This window comes from Symphodus melops (genome assembly GCF_947650265.1).
Source record: "Symphodus melops genome assembly, chromosome: 9".
Classification (NCBI taxonomy): domain Eukaryota; kingdom Metazoa; phylum Chordata; class Actinopteri; order Labriformes; family Labridae; genus Symphodus; species Symphodus melops.
In genome coordinates this window covers 20,021,565-20,039,739 of record NC_136699.1, presented here as the reverse complement: position 1 = coordinate 20,039,739, position 18,175 = coordinate 20,021,565, and the positions used below count along the sequence as shown (strand labels likewise).

The window sequence follows — 18,175 nt, the reverse complement described above, 5'->3', positions numbered from 1 at the left end:
AATACTGTAAGAAATAGGGCGCACCATGAATCCTTATGCACCGTTAATCGGGCGGCAGGTGGCAGGCGGCATGGCCCGGTGGAAAGCCACGCACGTATGCTGGCTGTTCTTGAACCAGGACTGACATATGCAACGGGCAAAAAAGGAACAATCACACCATAAATTCACTTTAGTGTATCAGTCCAATATGGCGCCCACTCTTCTCCGACACATTTTTTTGTTTGTCAGTCGGCTTTCCTAAATTCGCTTTAGGGAAAAGCCTGCGTCGTCTGCCCCAGACGCCTGCAGGGGGCCCACAAAGCTCGTCTAACGATGAGGCTGCACAAGACGGCGCTTCAGCGGCTGTGTTGTTACACAAAGCACCCAAACGAGCGGCATTCAAAAATCACTGCACAATTTTTTATTGAGTCTTCACCCCGCTATTCATAGAGCACCCCGGGTTTTATTTCAACACCTGCAACGTAGCAAACGTGCACTGCTAAAAGAACAACAGCCAATGTCGGGTTCTACACAAAGGGGACACTGCTGAAATATTCAGATATATCACCCTATCTTCTTGCCATCACGATAGGTCCATTACCTCCCTATACGTGCACGTACGTGCCTCCGACTCTGTGTTTGTGTGTGTGTGTGTGTGTGTGAGAGAGAGAGAGAGAGAGAGAGAGAGAGAGAGACTAGAAGGGGCGGGGTGCAGAGTAGAGGCGGAGGAGGAATGCAAAGCTCCATCCAGTGCAGAACTGGAGCATTTGCGTAGACACTCTTCTCTACCTCTAACGGACACACGGTGAAGTTTGTTGTTACCGAGCAATCCTCCTGCAAAGCGTCAACAAGGAGCAGGGCGACCTACCCACTGCCAGTCGGACGTGTGTCTTCATCGGGGATTTAGCATGGTGATCAAAGTGTACATAGCATCGTCCTCTGGATCTACTTCGGTAAGGAGAGTCAATCATTACATTGTGCTTTCGAGGCGATGTGAGGTTCGAGGTTATTTCATGTCCAGCATACAGTGCTCGTCTGGTGATACAAAGCAGCTGAACTTTTTTTGAACTCACTTACTGATGTCCACACGGCTGTCATCCTCAGTCTGAAGTGGTCTGACTCATCAGTAAGCATGCTGCTCTGCCCTCCCTCCCCAACACTTCGGACACAGATGGGGACTCTCGGTGTATTTAGCGCTCCCTCTCTCTCTCCCCCTCTGTGCGTTCTTCAACTTAAACGGAGAATGAGGAAGTTTGAGGCTATAGTGACTGAGGAGGGCACGCATCTCTCTCAGCTGTGGTTTGTGTCAGTGTTTCCTGACATGACAACTCAGTGCTTTTGCAGCTGAAATAAGCCTGAGAAACCGGAAGTGTATGCAGCAAAAATCAATAAAAGTTCCTAAAGTGTTCTGTTCTGTAACCTGATATCAGTACTGGGTGGTTCTTAGTGTGTATAGAAAGTACAGCCTTGAGCGTTACCTTCAGCTCCACTTTTTTAGACTTCTTATAGAGATGAATGATGGTGATGCAATTCTCCAGGGCCCTGTATTAGACCTGCAGCTGCAGCCCAGGACACTTGAGTTCTGTTTGGGTCTTGTTGGAGGTCTGGGTTTTGTGGGAACATACAGCAGCAACTGAAGCACACTGACGCTGGAATTGTTAAGCTGACATGTACACTGTTCAGCGGTTTCTTTGAATTCTCAACCGGGGAGGCAAAATATTTATTTTAGCTCAGGGTGTCCAAAATGTGCACGTTTGAAATTAAAGGCATAGCAATTGAAACCAGTAATTTTTTTTCTCAAAGTTCAAACAACTCATATGTTCTTCTTATTCTATAGATGTTAAGTTCATTGGAAAAGTAGCGTCAGTAGTAATGTTATTTGCATCCAAATTGTGTCCCTCTTCCTGGACTCATGCAGGCAGGCACCACAGACGTGTATGTTCACTGCTTGTACCTACACTGTAAGCTACCTGAGAAAACTACATTTGAAAATCTGATGATTTAGGAAGCTATAGCTCAATACCATCAGTGTTTGGCACCTGCCTGTTCCAAGCAGGCTAGCTCAGCGTCACTCTTCATTCCAAGCTGCTCTTTAAGTACCCAAAGAGAGGTGAAAGCCATCCTGAGGTTGACCCTATAGTTTTGAAACAAGGGACTTTATCGCCTTCGCTGTGACTTTGAGAGTGCTCAGCAGTGATTCTATTGGACAGGAGCTCCCTGTAAAGACAGAGCAGTCTAAGCTTAGTGCCATCACTTTGCTGGAGCCTGTCTGGGAAAATGCATAACTTCTCATTGATCTGTCTCTATATTAGAGTCAGACATGTGTATGTTCTTTTAAATGCGGCACTCACAGCAGTCTTTTTTTTTTCTAAGACAGAGATCAAGCTATCAGAAGTGTCTTCCCATTAAGTGTAAACAACCTCAAGGACTCCATGTTCAATTGGCACAGTTTTCATATTAGAATCTGTCTCCTTGTATGTGAACGTGAAATAAATAAATTGAGACAAGTGAAAGACATTCAGAGAAGTGAAAAGCTGCACAGTGACAAATTGTAGTAGTTACCCTCTGCCTCAGCTTACAGTTTGATTGCATCAGTGACTACCAAACAGTGTGATTGCATTGCCTATCCAGCAGTGTCTGCTTCCACTCTAATCACATCTGTCGAGTTCAATGTGTGAGACAAAAACAAGAGGAAGAACTCAGAGCATTGCTCCACTAATCCAGGTGATATTATTTTACAAAGGCATATAGCTGTGATCTATTTGCACATATTCTGCTTTTAATGTGAATTCATTTGATGCACAGTGTGATCCAAATGACTGAAACATTAAAGCAACATCAGTTCTATGTAGCAGCAAGGCTTGTAAACATCATGTGGACCATTTTTAGGTGTAGTGGACTCAGGTCTTGACTGTCTGACACAAAGCAACACCACCTATAGAAAGTTAGGTCAAGTTATGATAATGACACACGAGGGCAGTTGTGGTAACACAAAGGTTTCTTCTGTTTTCCCATTTGCATGGACAGTGAATAGATGAAGTTAAGAGTATGTGTGCCCAAAGGCTCTTTCTCTTCAAGCGCACTCAGTGCACTCCAATGTTAGTCACCCTGAACAAATGTCATCTTTGTCAAACTTTGTTACTGTAGTTTGAAGAGGAATATGCCACCGTACATATTCTCATTGAGCTGAGCCTGAACCTTTGTCACAGAAAAGTCACGTTTTAAAAAGATTGTTTCCAGTCTGCTCCACAGTCAGAATGCATGGTTTACAGTCTCTGAGCAAAGCACTGATTGCTCGCAAAGTCACTCCTCCACCCCTGACCTGTGCTGGTCTCTTGTGGAGGCTGGTGTCTTCTAACTGACTGAGAGATGACATCACTGTATTTCCAGCCAGTAATGAGAAGCAGAGTGTTTGAGTGACCTGAAGAAATGGTGTTGTGACTCGCTGTTAATCCCCCAGAGAGCCTATAGTGTTACCAGCAGTGGCTTTGTAAAGATTAGGTCATGCCATGTATTTACCTACCTCATGCTAACCTTAGCTGTGATGCTATCTTTGTGTGGTATTTGCACATATGATAGTACTACATTTGCTTACAGTACCTGGTACCTAGGTTACCATGAGGCCATGTTTGGCTAACAAACAAATACTTTCTTTTAAAATCACACGTGTGAATGCACACATACACTTGTAGTGCATCTAGACTGCTGGGCATGAGGCCAACATAAAACTGAAAGTAGCTTATGTCTGAGGAAATAGTCCAAACTTTGGCCTGAACCAAGAGACATTTACTACCTCATTCCCCTTGAAACACAAAAGCCTTACTATTGCATGAAGTTCCTCATTACCTTAATAAATGCACTAGAAGTTGACAGTTACAGCATTGCAAATTCTCTCTACAGTAAATAGATAGTGCTTTAAAAAGTCGTCTGTTCTCTGCTTCAGGCTTATTGCTCTTCAACGGCAGATTACACTTTAGGGTCCAAAGGTCAGACTTTCTGATACACACTTGGTCACTTTGTGTGTCTCATAGATTACTTTTTTTTTTCACCTTTGGGCAGCGGTGTGGGAACCAAGCCAGAGTATTACTGTAAAGCTCTTTTGTAACAATGTTGTAATGCCGACTGAGCTCAGGATTGGGTGGAGGCCTCTGGTGCTGCTAAAATTCCTGAGTGGCATATTTGAATGCAAAAGCCAACTTGGTTTGACGAAGACATAACCGTCATTCTTTGGATTTATTTAATTCAAATAAATCTTACAATTTCATTTGATACATTATACTAACTAAGCATTACAAATATAATTTAGTCTTATCTTTCATGTAAGAAGAATTTTTGACAATTCTATTCAAACAAATGTTCCTTTGACTAAGCGTGTAAATTGAAAACAAAGTGATCCCAACTCTGTGTCCACTGACTGGTCCATGCCGTATTGATCCACGCCTGTGTTGTTGATACAGTGCATCCAATCAATTCCTTCTGCCATTGCAGGGCAAGTTCCACCCTTTTTCCAGGGATTGATCTGGTCTGGATTTGGTCTCACATGATGATGATGTGGAATGTAAACTGAAAATTCAAGGTTCTGAAGGTTTCAAATTCCATCAGCTTTATTTGTTGGAGTCATTAAAACGATAAGTGCAATAATTACTGTGATTTACTGCAACAATCCCTGATTTCTTTTCAAATTTAATGACCCCTTAGTTTTATTAATAAATAGTTTGGTAATAATTTATGGCTTCCTACTTTAGTGGCCACACTGCGTCATCTTATGATTGTTGCAAGTTCTTCCATGTGTGGACATGACATACTGTATCTTGCTAATGTGAGAACAAAGAATTAGAGCTTGGCCAGTCCTGGTAAATGATCAGTATGAAGTGAAAACATCAATGTCAAACTGTACTTGCTTAATATAGTATCTTTATTGGTGTATTTTAATTAAAAGAAAAGATGTTGAATTCATTTAGTACATTTTATTAAGGTTTGACTGTCTGTTGCGACTTTTAATTTTCCGTATTCATGACACAACACTAACCCTGCATTCCTAAACCACATCATCGACTGAACGGAAGATTGTCGGTCAAACTAGCCCTAAAAGTATGCTGGCTTAAATACTGCAAACATGCAAGTGGATATATTGTCTAATACTGCATTAGACATACATTAACTCAGAGATTCTACAGCCATTTAAGGCTTAGGCTTCTTATTTCAACAATTTAGGATGCGAACATGTGCTAGTTAGCTCTTTTAATTAGATAGATAGATAGATAGATAGATAGATAGATAGATAGATAGATAGAATTGTATTTTGGAGAAGATTAGAAGCTTGTGGGGTGGCTGTGGTTCAGTGGTAGAGTCGTTCTTCTCTGTCCAGAAGGTCAGGGTTTGAGTCCCAGTTCCTGCACCCACATGTTGAGGTGTTCTTTGGTAAAACACTTAACCCCAAATTATTCCTGCTTCTACGTCAGCATGTGCATGTGTGCGAATGGATGTGTGACCTGTGTCTGAAGACTAAAACATAACTAAATACTGAATACGGAAAGTATTCATACCGCTTTAAATGTTTCACTCTTTGTTTCATTGCAGCTATTTGCTAAAATCCAAAAAGTTCATTTTATTTCTCATTGATGTACACTCAGCACCTTGACAGAAAAAAACAAATGAAGAAATTGTTGTACATTTATAAAAAAAGAAAAACTGAAATATCACATGGTCATAAGTATTCAGACCCTCATGTTTAGCTCTTATGCTGTCCATTTCTTCTGATCCTCCTTGAGATGGTTCTGCTCCTTCATTGGGGTCCAGCTGTGTTTAATTAAACTGATAGGACTTGATTAGGAAAGGCACACACCTGTCTATATAAGACCTTACAGCTCACAGTGCATGTCGGAGCAAATGAGAATCATGAGGTCGAAGGAACTGCCCAAGGAGCTCAGAGACAGAATTGTGGCAAGGCACAGATCAGGCCAAGGTTACAAAAGGATTTCTGCAGCACTCAGGGTTCACACAGTGGCACAGTGGCCTCCATAATCCTGAAATGGAAGAAGTTTGGGACGACCAGAACTCTTCTTGACCTGGCCGTCCAGCCAAACAGCAATCGTGGAAGAAGGGCCTTTGTGAGAGAGGTAAAGAAGAACCCAAAGATCACAGTGGCTGAGCTCCAGAGATACAGCAGGGAGATGAGAGGAAGTTCACAAAGTCAACTATCACTGCAGCCCTCCACCAGTCAGGGCTCTATGGCAGAGTGGTTCGCCCAAAGCCTCTCCTCAGTGCCAATGAAAGCCGTCATGGGGTTTGCCAAAAAAACACACAAAGTACTCCGAGACTATGACGAAGAAGATTCTCTGGTATGATGAGACCAAGATTCAACTTTTTGCTGTTAATTTTAAGCTGTGCTTGTGGAGAAAACCAGGCACTGCTCATCACCTGCCCAATACAATCCCAACAGTGAAACATGGCAGCATCAGGCTATGAGGGTGTTTTTCAGCTGCAGGGACAGGATGACTGGTTGCACCTGAAGGAAAGATGAATGCAGCCAAGTACAGAGATATCCTGGAAGAAAAACCTCTTCCAGAGTGCTCAGGACCTCAGACTGGACAGAAGGTTCCCCTTCCAACAAGACGATGGCTGCATCTCAAGCCCCTTATTTGTGTCCTCCAAGTTGTCTTCTCCACATGCGTCTTAGTCCCGCCCACCAGAGATGCACGGAGGAAACGAAGACGTCGTTTCCTCGACAGCGTCACATGACGCGACATCGGCTGTCAATCAGCTTAACAGCTGTTTATGTCCACACAAACACGCACTGTATTATTTCTAATCAAACACACACACTGTATTATTTGTAATCAAACACACACACTGTATTATTTCTAATCAAACACACACGCACTATTTCTAATCAAACACACACACTGTATTATTTCTAATCAAACACACACACTGTATTATATAAGTCTCTTTAGCTGATAACAAACACCTGAATAACAACCTGCAGTCTGCTCGTAACCAAAAGGACAGTTTCTACTGACTAAAAGATTTAATTTTTAATAGTCTATTTATTATTTGTTATTATTACAATTCAGTTTTGACTTAGCCTTGCATGTATTTCAACAATGAACTGTGTATTTTATAAACACAGATATTTATGTGTCAGTAATACTGAAAATTATTGATTAGGATCTAAATGATGAAACTTTCTGAAGATAAATAAGTGTGAATGTAAAATGGACTCCCTCTTCATCAAACTGTCATCCTCCTCATCATCAGACATTCAAACAGTCTGAGGGATGATGAACAGAACATGAAGGATGTATTGATTTTATAGAAGTTATAGAGCTTCAATCCCAGCTCATCACAGAGCGACTCTTTACAAACTCACTGATGTTCATCATCTGTTTAAATGTCCGACACGACAAACGTCCGTCTTTTTAATGTCCCTCTTTTCTCCAGTATTAAACTCTGCTCATGTTGAGAAGTTTCACTGAAGTCTGATCCTGTGCAGCGTCCAATCAATGAGTGATATATACGAGAAGGGGGCGTGTCTGTCAGTGAAAAGACTTCCGTGAAGTCAGCTCTCGTGTCTCCTCGGTCATCGCTCCTCGGATCAGCCTCCTCTCTCCTCGATCCTCTCTCCTCTGTTCGCTATAAGAGCTTTGAGATGATCCTCAACATGGCGGGTCTGGAACTACTTGCGGTTTGGCCGAGTACCGAGGAGACTGCAAATAAGGGACTTGAGACGGAGCCAAAGACCCTAAGCAAACAGCTAAAATAACAAAGGAGTGGCTTTGGAACAACTCTGTGACCATTGTTGACTGGCCCAGACAGAGCCCTGACCTTCACTGAGCATCTCTGCAGAGAGCTGAAAATGGCTGTCCACCAACGTTCACCATCCAACCTGACAGAACTGGAGAGGATCTGCAAGAAAGACTGGCAGAGGATCCGCATATCCAGGTGTGAAAAACTTGTTGCATCGTTCCCAAGATGACTCATGGCTACTAGCTCAAAAGGCTGCTTCTACTCAAAACTGAGCAAAGGGTCTGAATGCTTATGACCATGTGATATTTCAGTTTTTCAATTTGCAAAAATTTCTACATTTCAATTTTTCTGTCATGATGGGGTGCTGAGTGTACATTAATGAGAAATAAAAGGAACTTTTTTGATTTTAGCAAATCGCTGCAACGAAACAAAGAGTGAAAATTTAAAGGGGTCTGAATACTTTCCTACCAACCGTATACAAGCTGAAATTCGTTATTTTGGTTCTAATCAAATGTTTGTCCAAAAAAACCAAATGGCGGATTGCCAAAGTTATCAATATCCATCTTAAAGAGAAAATAAATGTCTGGTCCATATATTATGGTTATACATCCAATGTTGAAACAGTCAGACATAATAATTTCCTACAGAAATGTCAACTTGACTGAAGATAAAGGAAATGTAATTCACTGTGCTACAAATATGATCTATTTTAAAAGCTGAATGGACTTGAGCTTGTATTACGCTTGTCTAGTCTTCTGACTATATTCGAAGCGCTGAATGGGCAGGCATCCCACTTACCCCCATTCACTCACTGGCTGCGGTTACATGGACGCAAATAATCGGAATAAAAGCCTGATCCGAATAAAAACGCTGCATGTAAACATGGCAATCAGAACAGACTGATCCGATCAGGCTCATTTAAAGTCATTTCATTTCCGATCGAGAGGGGTGGTTTATGCCGATCTTTGTTCGGATCAGGATCCATGTACACACTCGATCTGATCGTGTCTGCCTGACTGGGGCCAAACGGTCCTGACTGCGCATGTCTGCCCCAGTAAAGTGACGTGTTTCCATCAGAGCCTGCTTACAGTCTTCATAACTTCATAAATGATGGCCGTGTCATTTAAAAGTTTAGTCTCCACTCTTGATCCATGAGCACTAATCTCTCTCAGCTGTCTTGTTTAGATCATATTTGTGTTTTATATCTATAATATATAAATATATTTATATCAATATTACATTGCGGTAAAAAAAAAAATCCACTGTGGAGCAATAGTTGGCGTCTTTCCCAGCGAGCTACAGTAACATCTCTGGTATCATCAGATTCATTGTAAACTGTTCATTTATATACCAACGTTGTCGCGCTAGCATTAAAACTGATTCCACTACGTCTGCCTAAAAAACGACATCTTTTTACCGTCAGCTGAGACAAACGACAATGCCGTGTTAGAATAATAAAAGTGAACTCAGAACTGAGAAGAACTAACACGGCCTGATTTTAAAGTGGCCTAATGTTGAAAAGTGGCAGCCACTAATTCACATTTAATGTTTGTTTACCGTTGCTCATTAATGTGAGTAGAATGGTTAATTCAATAATCTAACCAATACGATCATGACCAGTCATAACCTTGAGAACATGAACTATAACAAGTTAAAAAGTTAAATAACGCTGCTGGAAATGGTTCAAATGTCTGAAAGGTGCGTATGTTACAAAGTTTACATTATTTTTAAACTGTGAGGAAATATATCCAATATATTCAAAATATTCCATTTTCAGGGTGTAAAACAAAGCAGAGTTTAACGTTTTTACGGGTCATTTGTGATGATTGTTTACAAACACAGGCTGAGATGTCACTTCTTCTTCTGACGTTTCCAGCAGTCATGACAGGTAGGACCAGTCTGCGCATGTCACAAGGGTTTTATTCTGAATAAATGCCGATGCATGAACGCGCACAGCATAATCTGATCATGTTATTTAGCGTCCATGTAAACAGTGAAATCTGAATGATTTCAATCCGATTGAAGAAATTCTGCACATGTAACTGCAGCCACTGATGCCATTGTCAGCCATGTATCAGTATAAACTTATCCATTCATACACATTGACGTAGAAGTGGGAGCAGTTTGGGATTAAATATGTTGCCCAACTCACTCGTGGCTGTTGAAGCTGGGGATCGAACAGCCGACCATCCGGTTAAGAGACAATGGGCTCTACCACTGATCCACAGCCTCATCTTTTATGAAAGTGCTTGTAAACACCAAAATTATAAGATACATCTTTAGTGGACCCTGAATGTCAGTCCTACATTTTACAGCTACATTCAAACCATGAAGCTTGTATCAGCAAAACCAACTGAGAGCTACTGAATGATCTATTGACAAATCAAACAGACACAGCGCCCGGTCTGCTTTTACATTGTGTTAAGTTGTGTTTCGGTTTGTATTAGTAAACTAAGACAAGCTATTTAGGTATTGTACGGGAGAGCAGGGAGTTAAGAAGAAAACCTGAGAGTCCTTTTCTGTCTGCATGCCAGACACTGGTTCATCACTCTCACTTGTGTCTTTCTCATTGGGGCTGAGGAGAGATTTCATAACATTCCAGGGAGATATACTGTAGATAAGGTGGGAGTTATTCAAGGAAAAAAGAGAAGACCAGTTGTTTATTACCACACCCAGAGCCAGGAACTGTTTCTTTTTTATATTCAAATCACCAGGCGCTTCACTCAAGACACTAAGGAGCAATGCAAACGGTTGAAAGGAGCAAAACAGGGGATTCTCACTGTGCAATTAGAGTAAGCGGCAGATGGCAACTGGCCAGTTTGACCTACAAATTAATTTAGCTTGGCAGCACTAAAACACAGGCTTGCTGGGGGATTGTGGAGTGAACCAATAGAAATTAGAAAAGAGGAGAAAGTGAATGTTTGTGTTTGAGTATTATCTTTTTCATGGGTGCACCATTTAGTGCCAGGACTCTGAGTCAAACCTTCGACCAGAGCAACAAGAAGTGCAGCCTCCGTTAGTAAAGCACTGAGCTTAACCAGCACCCTGTCAGAGTACCACCTCAATACTAATAGTTAAAGGAGAGAAAGAGGCGACTGTGCAGATTCCTTCATCAGACAGAAGATTGTCTTTGTTTAGGTAAAGAATGATTGAAGTGAAGTTCCACTCTGTTGTTGTATCCTGCGCTGGTTTCCAGAGCAGACATGGAAAGAGCTGCCTTTAGGCCTTTGAGCTCTGGATTGCAAGTGACATTAAATGATTCAAATAGCACGACGGTTGATTAGCCGGCAGTGTCAGCTCAGCTCATTTCCATGCACCAGTGTTGTTTTAGAATTTGGCTGTTAAATAATCCACCTGTCCCATCCTTATTGCCGACATGCTGGGAGGAGCCATCTCCCAGACGCGTCTCAACAGACAGATAAAAATATGAATTGACATTAATAGTGCCATATAGTAATATCAGCATGTAGTGAGCTTCGTGTGTGTATGTGTGCAGCTCAGGCTGAATGTGTGTCTCCTTCAGCAGGCCTTATTTGGCTTGTGTTTGACCAGTTACCTCCTCTCGAGTCCCAGAGGAGCTCTTGTTTCCGTCTGGCCTTATATGGCCATCCTCCCTTTTACACAGACCGGCTGAGACCTCATTGGACCACAATTGAATACCCTAAATCATACACACACGCACTAATATAGGCTGAAGTTTGTGGGACATTGTGTGTGGTACAGTGCCTTTGACACTTTTTTCTGTTGCATTGTAGAGTTAGTTATTTGCGTTCTCCATAGAGGAGCGCCTGTAGTTCTGCACTGAGCACAGAGGTCTATTATAGAAGTGTCGGAAGTGAGACAGCTGTTAGACGTCGTGAAGTGCTAATGCAACACACACGCCTTCTGTGAAGACAGTTGCCTTGCAAAATCAATCTCCTTTCAACTTTCTATGTTTTATTGTTTTTTAATGATGTAAGGTGTCCTTGGGTTTTTTTAAATGCGCCCTTAAATAAAATGTAATATTATTATTATTACAACTGCTTGCAAACTTACACATTTTAGAAAGACAGCGACTTCACTGTATGAATTAAATCATCTTTTTTTGTAGTAGAGTATTCTCACTTTCTTGTATAAAGCACACAGGCTTTGAAAATGTACAACATTTCAAAGTCTCTGTTTTCAACAAAGTGACATTTCTCATCAAAATTCAAGAAGGGTGATCATAGTTCAGACTTGCATCAGCATTTATTCATAGTTCTTGACCTTCTCATGGAGATGAAAAACAATCTGTCCCTGCTTTGCATTGCTGGAGTTCATCCTCATCAATACTTGTGTATCACTCCATTCAATTGTCACCAAAGGAGTGGTAACTTAGTAACAGAGCAGCCAGGGATCTCTAAAGTGTCGTTTCTCACCTCAAAGAAGTGTCATCATGTCTGCAGCAGACTGGTGGCAGTGTGTTGAACTGAGGCCCTTCTGTTTCCTCATAAGGTGGAAGTTAACACACGACAAACTTGACAACACTCCCCTCTATCACCCACCTCCCCCACCCCTCTCCCTCATGCAGATTAAAAAGCAGCAGCAGGATGTGATGGGCTTCCTGGCGGCCAATAAGATCGAATTCGAGGAGTGTGACATTGCAGCCAACGAGGCCAACAGGAAGTGGATGAGAGAGAATGTTCCGGAGGAGTCCAGGCCGACTACGGGGAACCCGCTCCCGCCACAGATATTTAATGAAAGCCAATATTGTGGGGTGAGGAACACATGCATCTTCTGAATTATTTGCAGTATTATTCATAAAATTTCAGTAATAGTCTTGATCGTCATGCCTGCCCGATGTTGTTCATCACACGTGCATCAAGCATCATGGGTTTCAGACATTTTTAGACTTAATACATTTTAATCTGAAGAACAGAAACACCAGTGTGTGTATGTAGCACATCTCTTGACTCAGGTTTACCAAAGCAAGGAGCTAAATATTTCACTTACTTTCTTTTCGGACATTGTTTTTATTTTTACAGTGCAGTATTGATGTCTTAGCTCTCAGAAGCGTTGTTGACTGTATGCACCTGTTAGCACAAATGGGTGAATTAGCACAAATACTGTTCATCACTAAACAGCTAAAGAGCAAGCTTTGAAAGTCAGGCGTTGGATGAGATGTAAACTGAGCTCATATGAATGTGACTTTTATTGAACATGTGGACAGCAGAATGTAAATGTTGCTCTGTATCCGCTGTTATTTTGAACCGTCAATGCTAGCTTGTTCTGCTCCCCCTAGTGGCGAAATAAAAAATGGTGACAGTTTTACATTTTCAATTAATTTTTAAATTTATAAGACAAAAATTCATCCCTCAGCATTCAGAAACAAAATTTGGCATTTTGTGGAATATTAAATGTAAAACCAGACAAGATAACATGGACATAGACTGGACACAGGAACACAGCATGCCTGGTTTGACTCAAAGGTTTAAAAAAAATCGTTAAATTATATATGTACTAACCCATGACTACATACCAGTGACAGAATAAAGGATATTAATCTTCATCATCCCCCCCCCCCAGTTTTGGTAAGAATTATACCAATATCCATCCAATAATATCTATCTTGTTTATCTTGTTGGGGGGATGGAGCGGATGGAGCTGTGGACAATCACATGGCTCACATACAGAGACTGTGTCACACAATGTTAGAATTTTATTTAGCAGACGTTTTTGTCCAAAGCTACTGTATACTAGGGTGACCAAACGTCCTCTTTTGCCCGGACATGTCCTCTTTTTACGTCCTGTCCGGGGCGTCCGGGGGGGATTTTATAAAATCATGAAAATGTCCGGGGTTCACTGTCTTTCATGGAACCATCAAGTTTGTACTTAAATTGACCGGCGCAAAAATTTACGGTAGCTACTTCGTTGCGTGACGTAATTCTCGAGAGACTGCTTTGTGGGCGGCTCTGCGACGTGCACATTCACAGGGAACAGCAGACAGCAGCAACAGAGCTGACAGCGGAGCAGCATTGATTGCACACAAAATGCCGAAGCGTAAGTGCAGCTTCACAGACGAACTACAAAAACACTGTAAAACACTACAGCAGCTACACAGCTACAGCAAAGAGCTGTCTTACAAAGACTTTTATGCTTATTTGTTGAGCAACTGGAAACTGCTGGGAAAGACCAGTTCTGCAGAAAATATGGATGGGCAGACAAGGAGGATGAAGAAGAAAAGCAGGATGAATAAGACAAAAAAAAAGATTAAAAGTAGATCATTTTTGTTTGTTAAGTATTTTTGTGAGCATTTTTTCTAATTTATTATTTATCTTGTTACCTTGAAAAGGGATATATTAAAAGCTGGAACACAAAGAGTTCATATTTTCACATTATTTGAAAAGAGAGCTATTATTTTGTTACAGGTAGTTACATATTTCATTACAGAAGTTACATTTGCACCATTGAGGCAAAATAAATCATGATCATAGACCTCTGAGAAGCCTGTCTGAATTTATGTCTCATGGCCGTCCCGAGTGTCCTCTTTTTTGGAAATCAAAATATGGTCACCCTACTGTATACTATTAGCTACAGGGTTCACGATGCGACTATCTCAAGTTTTATTTGACAAAAAGAGATTTAGACAAATGATGAGTGAAACAGATTCTTTTAGGGGCGGCTAACCAGCTTGTCAGTGTGGTTTGGCCTTTTAATGTTTGTTTTCTCTCAACAAGCTTCCTATTGTGGTGTTGAAATGCTGCATCGTGTCGGTTGGGCTCTTTGTGTACTTCCCTGTCTTCTGCAGTATCTCAGTCTGTAGAGACCTGGGTTGGAAACCGTTGAGACACCTTTTAATTTTACTAGTAATATGTTCATCCCTACTTTGTACATTTGAGAGTAAGTACAACACAAACAAGCAGCCAGGGATTTGAACCAAGAACCTACCTGCTATCGTCAAGTCAAGAAAACTTAATTCTCATTCATCTGAAAACAAGCGTCACAGTTAAACAAAATGTGGTTTCTCATAGAACAGACACTAAGAAACCATGGTGCCGTTGGCAGAGATCTGAATGCAGATGTAAGGGCCCTTACAACAGCACTCCTGTGCAGCCCATTAAACAAAGATGTAATTTATAAGTATGTGAGCTTTAGAGGTACTAGTTGGTAGATACTTTAACTTCTGACTTCTGAACAGAGCCAAGCCATATTTATATATATATATATATATATATATATATATATATATATATATATATATATATATATATATATATATACATATATATACATATACACACACACACAGAAAAAAAATGTTAGAGAAAATAAAATGATTAAATTCCCGGCATGCAGAGGGCACAGGTTGTAGTACTTGCTGCAGCCTCAGATATACTAAAGACAGAGAGCCTTTAGGCTGGGTCCACTGAGGCAGCACACTGTGCATCCAGTAGATGACTGGAAGAGAGGCTGCACATTTTGGAAGGGCTGTATTGAATGTCACAGACAAAGAGAGAATAGCATTTCCCAGGATACTTGCAGCTGTGTGTGCACCTCCTGATATGTGTGTGGGAGAAAAGGAGTGAAAACAAAGGAATGAGATGGACATGCGATCAACGAGAGAGAGAGAGAGCAGACAACTTAATAGCGTTGACTGAATGTTTTAGCTTGTTTACTTTTGGCTACATTCTCATAGACAATACCCTCCTATCAGATTGACTACTGAGGCCTGTCCTTTGACAAATAACACAACACTGACAAAGGCTGCGTCCCACAAAGAGTTCTGCTTCAGTGTTGCTCACTTTGTTGTCCTCAGGCGCTGATCCACAGCCTGAGGGATTCATGATCGTTCTTTAGTTTGGAGCAGCTGATCTTCTGATGGGTTTTTCCTCTCAAACTTTCTCTGTATTCTTCTTTCTCAGAACTATGAGGCCTTCTTCGATGCCAGAGAGGACAATGCCGTGTACGCATTTCTGGGTCTGACTGCTCCCCCAGGCTCAAAGGTAATCTTAGACACACACTGATGTCTGTTCTTTCTTTGAACTGCATTACGAAAGCTGCTTTTGTGCCTACACATATTTATCCTCACAGTGTGATTTCATACAGAAAACACACATATTACATAATACATGTGTTTATGATATCCAAACACCCAAGCTGGCCTCTTCTGCTTTTCCACTCTCTCGTGCAAATGTGTGCCTCCTCTCTGCCACAACAGGAACTGCAGGAAGGTGTGCCCGTTACCATAGCAACAGAGGGGTTTTCCTGTGTGCTTGTGGCAGGGGATACACAAACCAATATCGTCCATTTTAATAAAACACACTCTCCTCCTTTGTCTTGTCTCTCTTCAGGAGGCTGAGGCTCTAGCAAAGAAAGCCCAACAGTAGCACCATCGCATCGTTCGTACGACCCCTAAGGCCTCGACCTGGACCCAGAATAATCTGGAACTGATCCAGGAAAAAAAAAAGAAGAAGCAACATTTCACTCAGCTTATATATATGTGGATGTTTTTTATTTACTTTTCAAGTATGTTTTTTTATTAATTTGTTTGAAGCTGTGCCTTGCCAGATGTCGTGAACGGAGGTGCTCCAGCAGAGCATTATGGGTGACTTTAAACTGCTCTGCTTTCTCCAATTAACCTCAGCCTGCCAGTCCTATTGGCTTAATGAAATGTCAATCAACCATGAGCATCATTGTGTAGCCTCCATCAGACAAAACAAAATGTATACAGAGTGAAAATTGTAACCCCGATTCATTATTTGGCCAACAGACTGCCGACTTTGTTCCTCATCATCACGTTGTTTAAATCCATGAGTTTTAATTAGTACGAGTCTTTAATCCTGGAAACGTTAAGTCACATGTTGTGCTCCTGCCAGTCATGTTATCGCCAAAACTGCAGCACCTTGTTTGAAAGTTCACTTTTACAATTCCATTCTCTTAGTTTTTATTTACTTTGTAATGTCTTAATGCTGTTTTAATGGCAATTTTTGATACAAAATGTTTAGAAATCAAAACATGTGAAATGATGTAACCCTTTCTTTTGCTTTTCCAAAATGTTTTTGTGGTTGTTTTGTTTGTTTTTAGGGGAGAGTGATGTCTGTTTTGTTTAGCTCAAAGCACCCTCACACCGTGTTGGTAACTCTTGTCTTGCATACATTGATACCTTCCCTTAAATAGAGTTTAAAAAAATACTGCAAATAAAATTGCAATCCTCGCTCTTAGTGCACTGTGTTAGTTGTCATGAACTAAGTTTCAATGACAGAGACTAAATTGGACTGAAATCTGCCTTCTCATAATATACTGTTTTTTTTATGCACAATAAATGTTATAAAATTTACAGAATCTGACTCGTTTTTCATCAAACATTGAACAGATGAGTGCAATTTTTCTATTTTACATACTTTATAAACCCCTGAGGGAAATTCTGGTTTATACTCTGTTATTGAGACACATGCTCCCTACACACACATCCAGTGTCATCAAAGTCACACACACATGCACCAACAGGACCTGTGGACATCCATTTGTGGCGAGATGCCCACAACTACTGGAGCTAAAGATTAAACCAAAGGTTCCTAATGGTTTGGTGGGAAGACATTCTATTGACAACAATGTCTGATGATGTCTCTTTGAAGGCACAGAAAATACAGTAATGATAGTGATCATTGAATGTTTCATGGTTGAAGTTTCAAAAAGAGATAAAGGACCTAAAAACCATAGTATGACAATATGTCCCGATTTGACCAGGACGGTTAAGCTATGTCCCCGCAAATATCTAAAAAACACTAATCTGTCACAGTTTTGAACAGTCCCGGTCCCATTCCGAAACAATATGCGATGCTTATAACACATAATATAGTAGGAAATGTCAAGCAATGCCGTTGCAAGGCTGTATTTATTTTAATCGGGAAAAAAAACCCATCACTGATGCACCGTAAGTCAAAGTTAAACTCTGATTGGTCTGTACACTTGTTAGTCAATCTCAAGGGTTGTGGCTGTTAACGATCATAATTTATACACTCAACAAAAATATAAACGCAACACTTTTGTTTTTGCTCCCATTTGTCATGAGATGGACTCAAAGATCTAAAATTCATTCCAGATACACAATATTACCATTTCTCTCAAACATTGTTCATAAATCTGTCTAAATGTGTGATAGTGAGCACTTTTGCTTTGCTGAGACAATCCATCCCACCTCACAGGTGTGCCACATCAAGATGCTCATCAGACACCATGATTAGTGCATAGGTGTACCTTAGACTGTCCACAATAAAAGGCCACCCTGAAATGTGCAGTTTTTGCTTTATTGAGGGTCTGGGGACTCAGAACCAGTCAGTATCTGGTGTGACCACCATTTGCCTCATGCAGTGCAACACATCTTCTTCGCATAGAGTTTATCAGATTGTCAATTGTGGCCTGTGGAATGTTGGTCCACTCCTCTTCAATGGCTGTGCGAAGTTGCTGGATATTAGTGGGAACTGGTACG

At 41.0% G+C, this 18,175-nt stretch overlaps 1 protein-coding gene across 1 annotated transcript; it reads left to right on the top strand.

Annotated features, from left to right (window-relative positions):
- The first annotated feature begins 682 nt into the window (after positions 1-682).
- Positions 683-17,028, top strand: sh3bgrl (SH3 domain binding glutamate-rich protein like). Its single transcript, XM_079351667.1, has 4 exons — positions 683-932; positions 12,278-12,463; positions 15,609-15,689; positions 16,038-17,028. The coding sequence occupies exons 1-4, from the start codon at positions 888-890 to the stop codon at positions 16,071-16,073; spliced, it is 348 nt and encodes a 115-aa protein (XP_079207793.1). The 5' UTR covers positions 683-887; the 3' UTR covers positions 16,074-17,028.
- Positions 17,029-18,175: the final 1,147 nt, after the last annotated feature.

Coding starts and splice junctions, on each gene's coding strand:
- sh3bgrl (XM_079351667.1), top strand. CDS start 888: ATGGTGATCAAAGTGTACATAGCATCGTCCTCTGGATCTACTTCG. Junction 12,464..15,608: donor ATGAAAGCCAATATTGTGGG/GTGAGGAACACA, acceptor CTTCTTTCTCAG/AACTATGAGGCCTTCTTCGA. Junction 15,690..16,037: donor CTGCTCCCCCAGGCTCAAAG/GTAATCTTAGAC, acceptor GTCTCTCTTCAG/GAGGCTGAGGCTCTAGCAAA.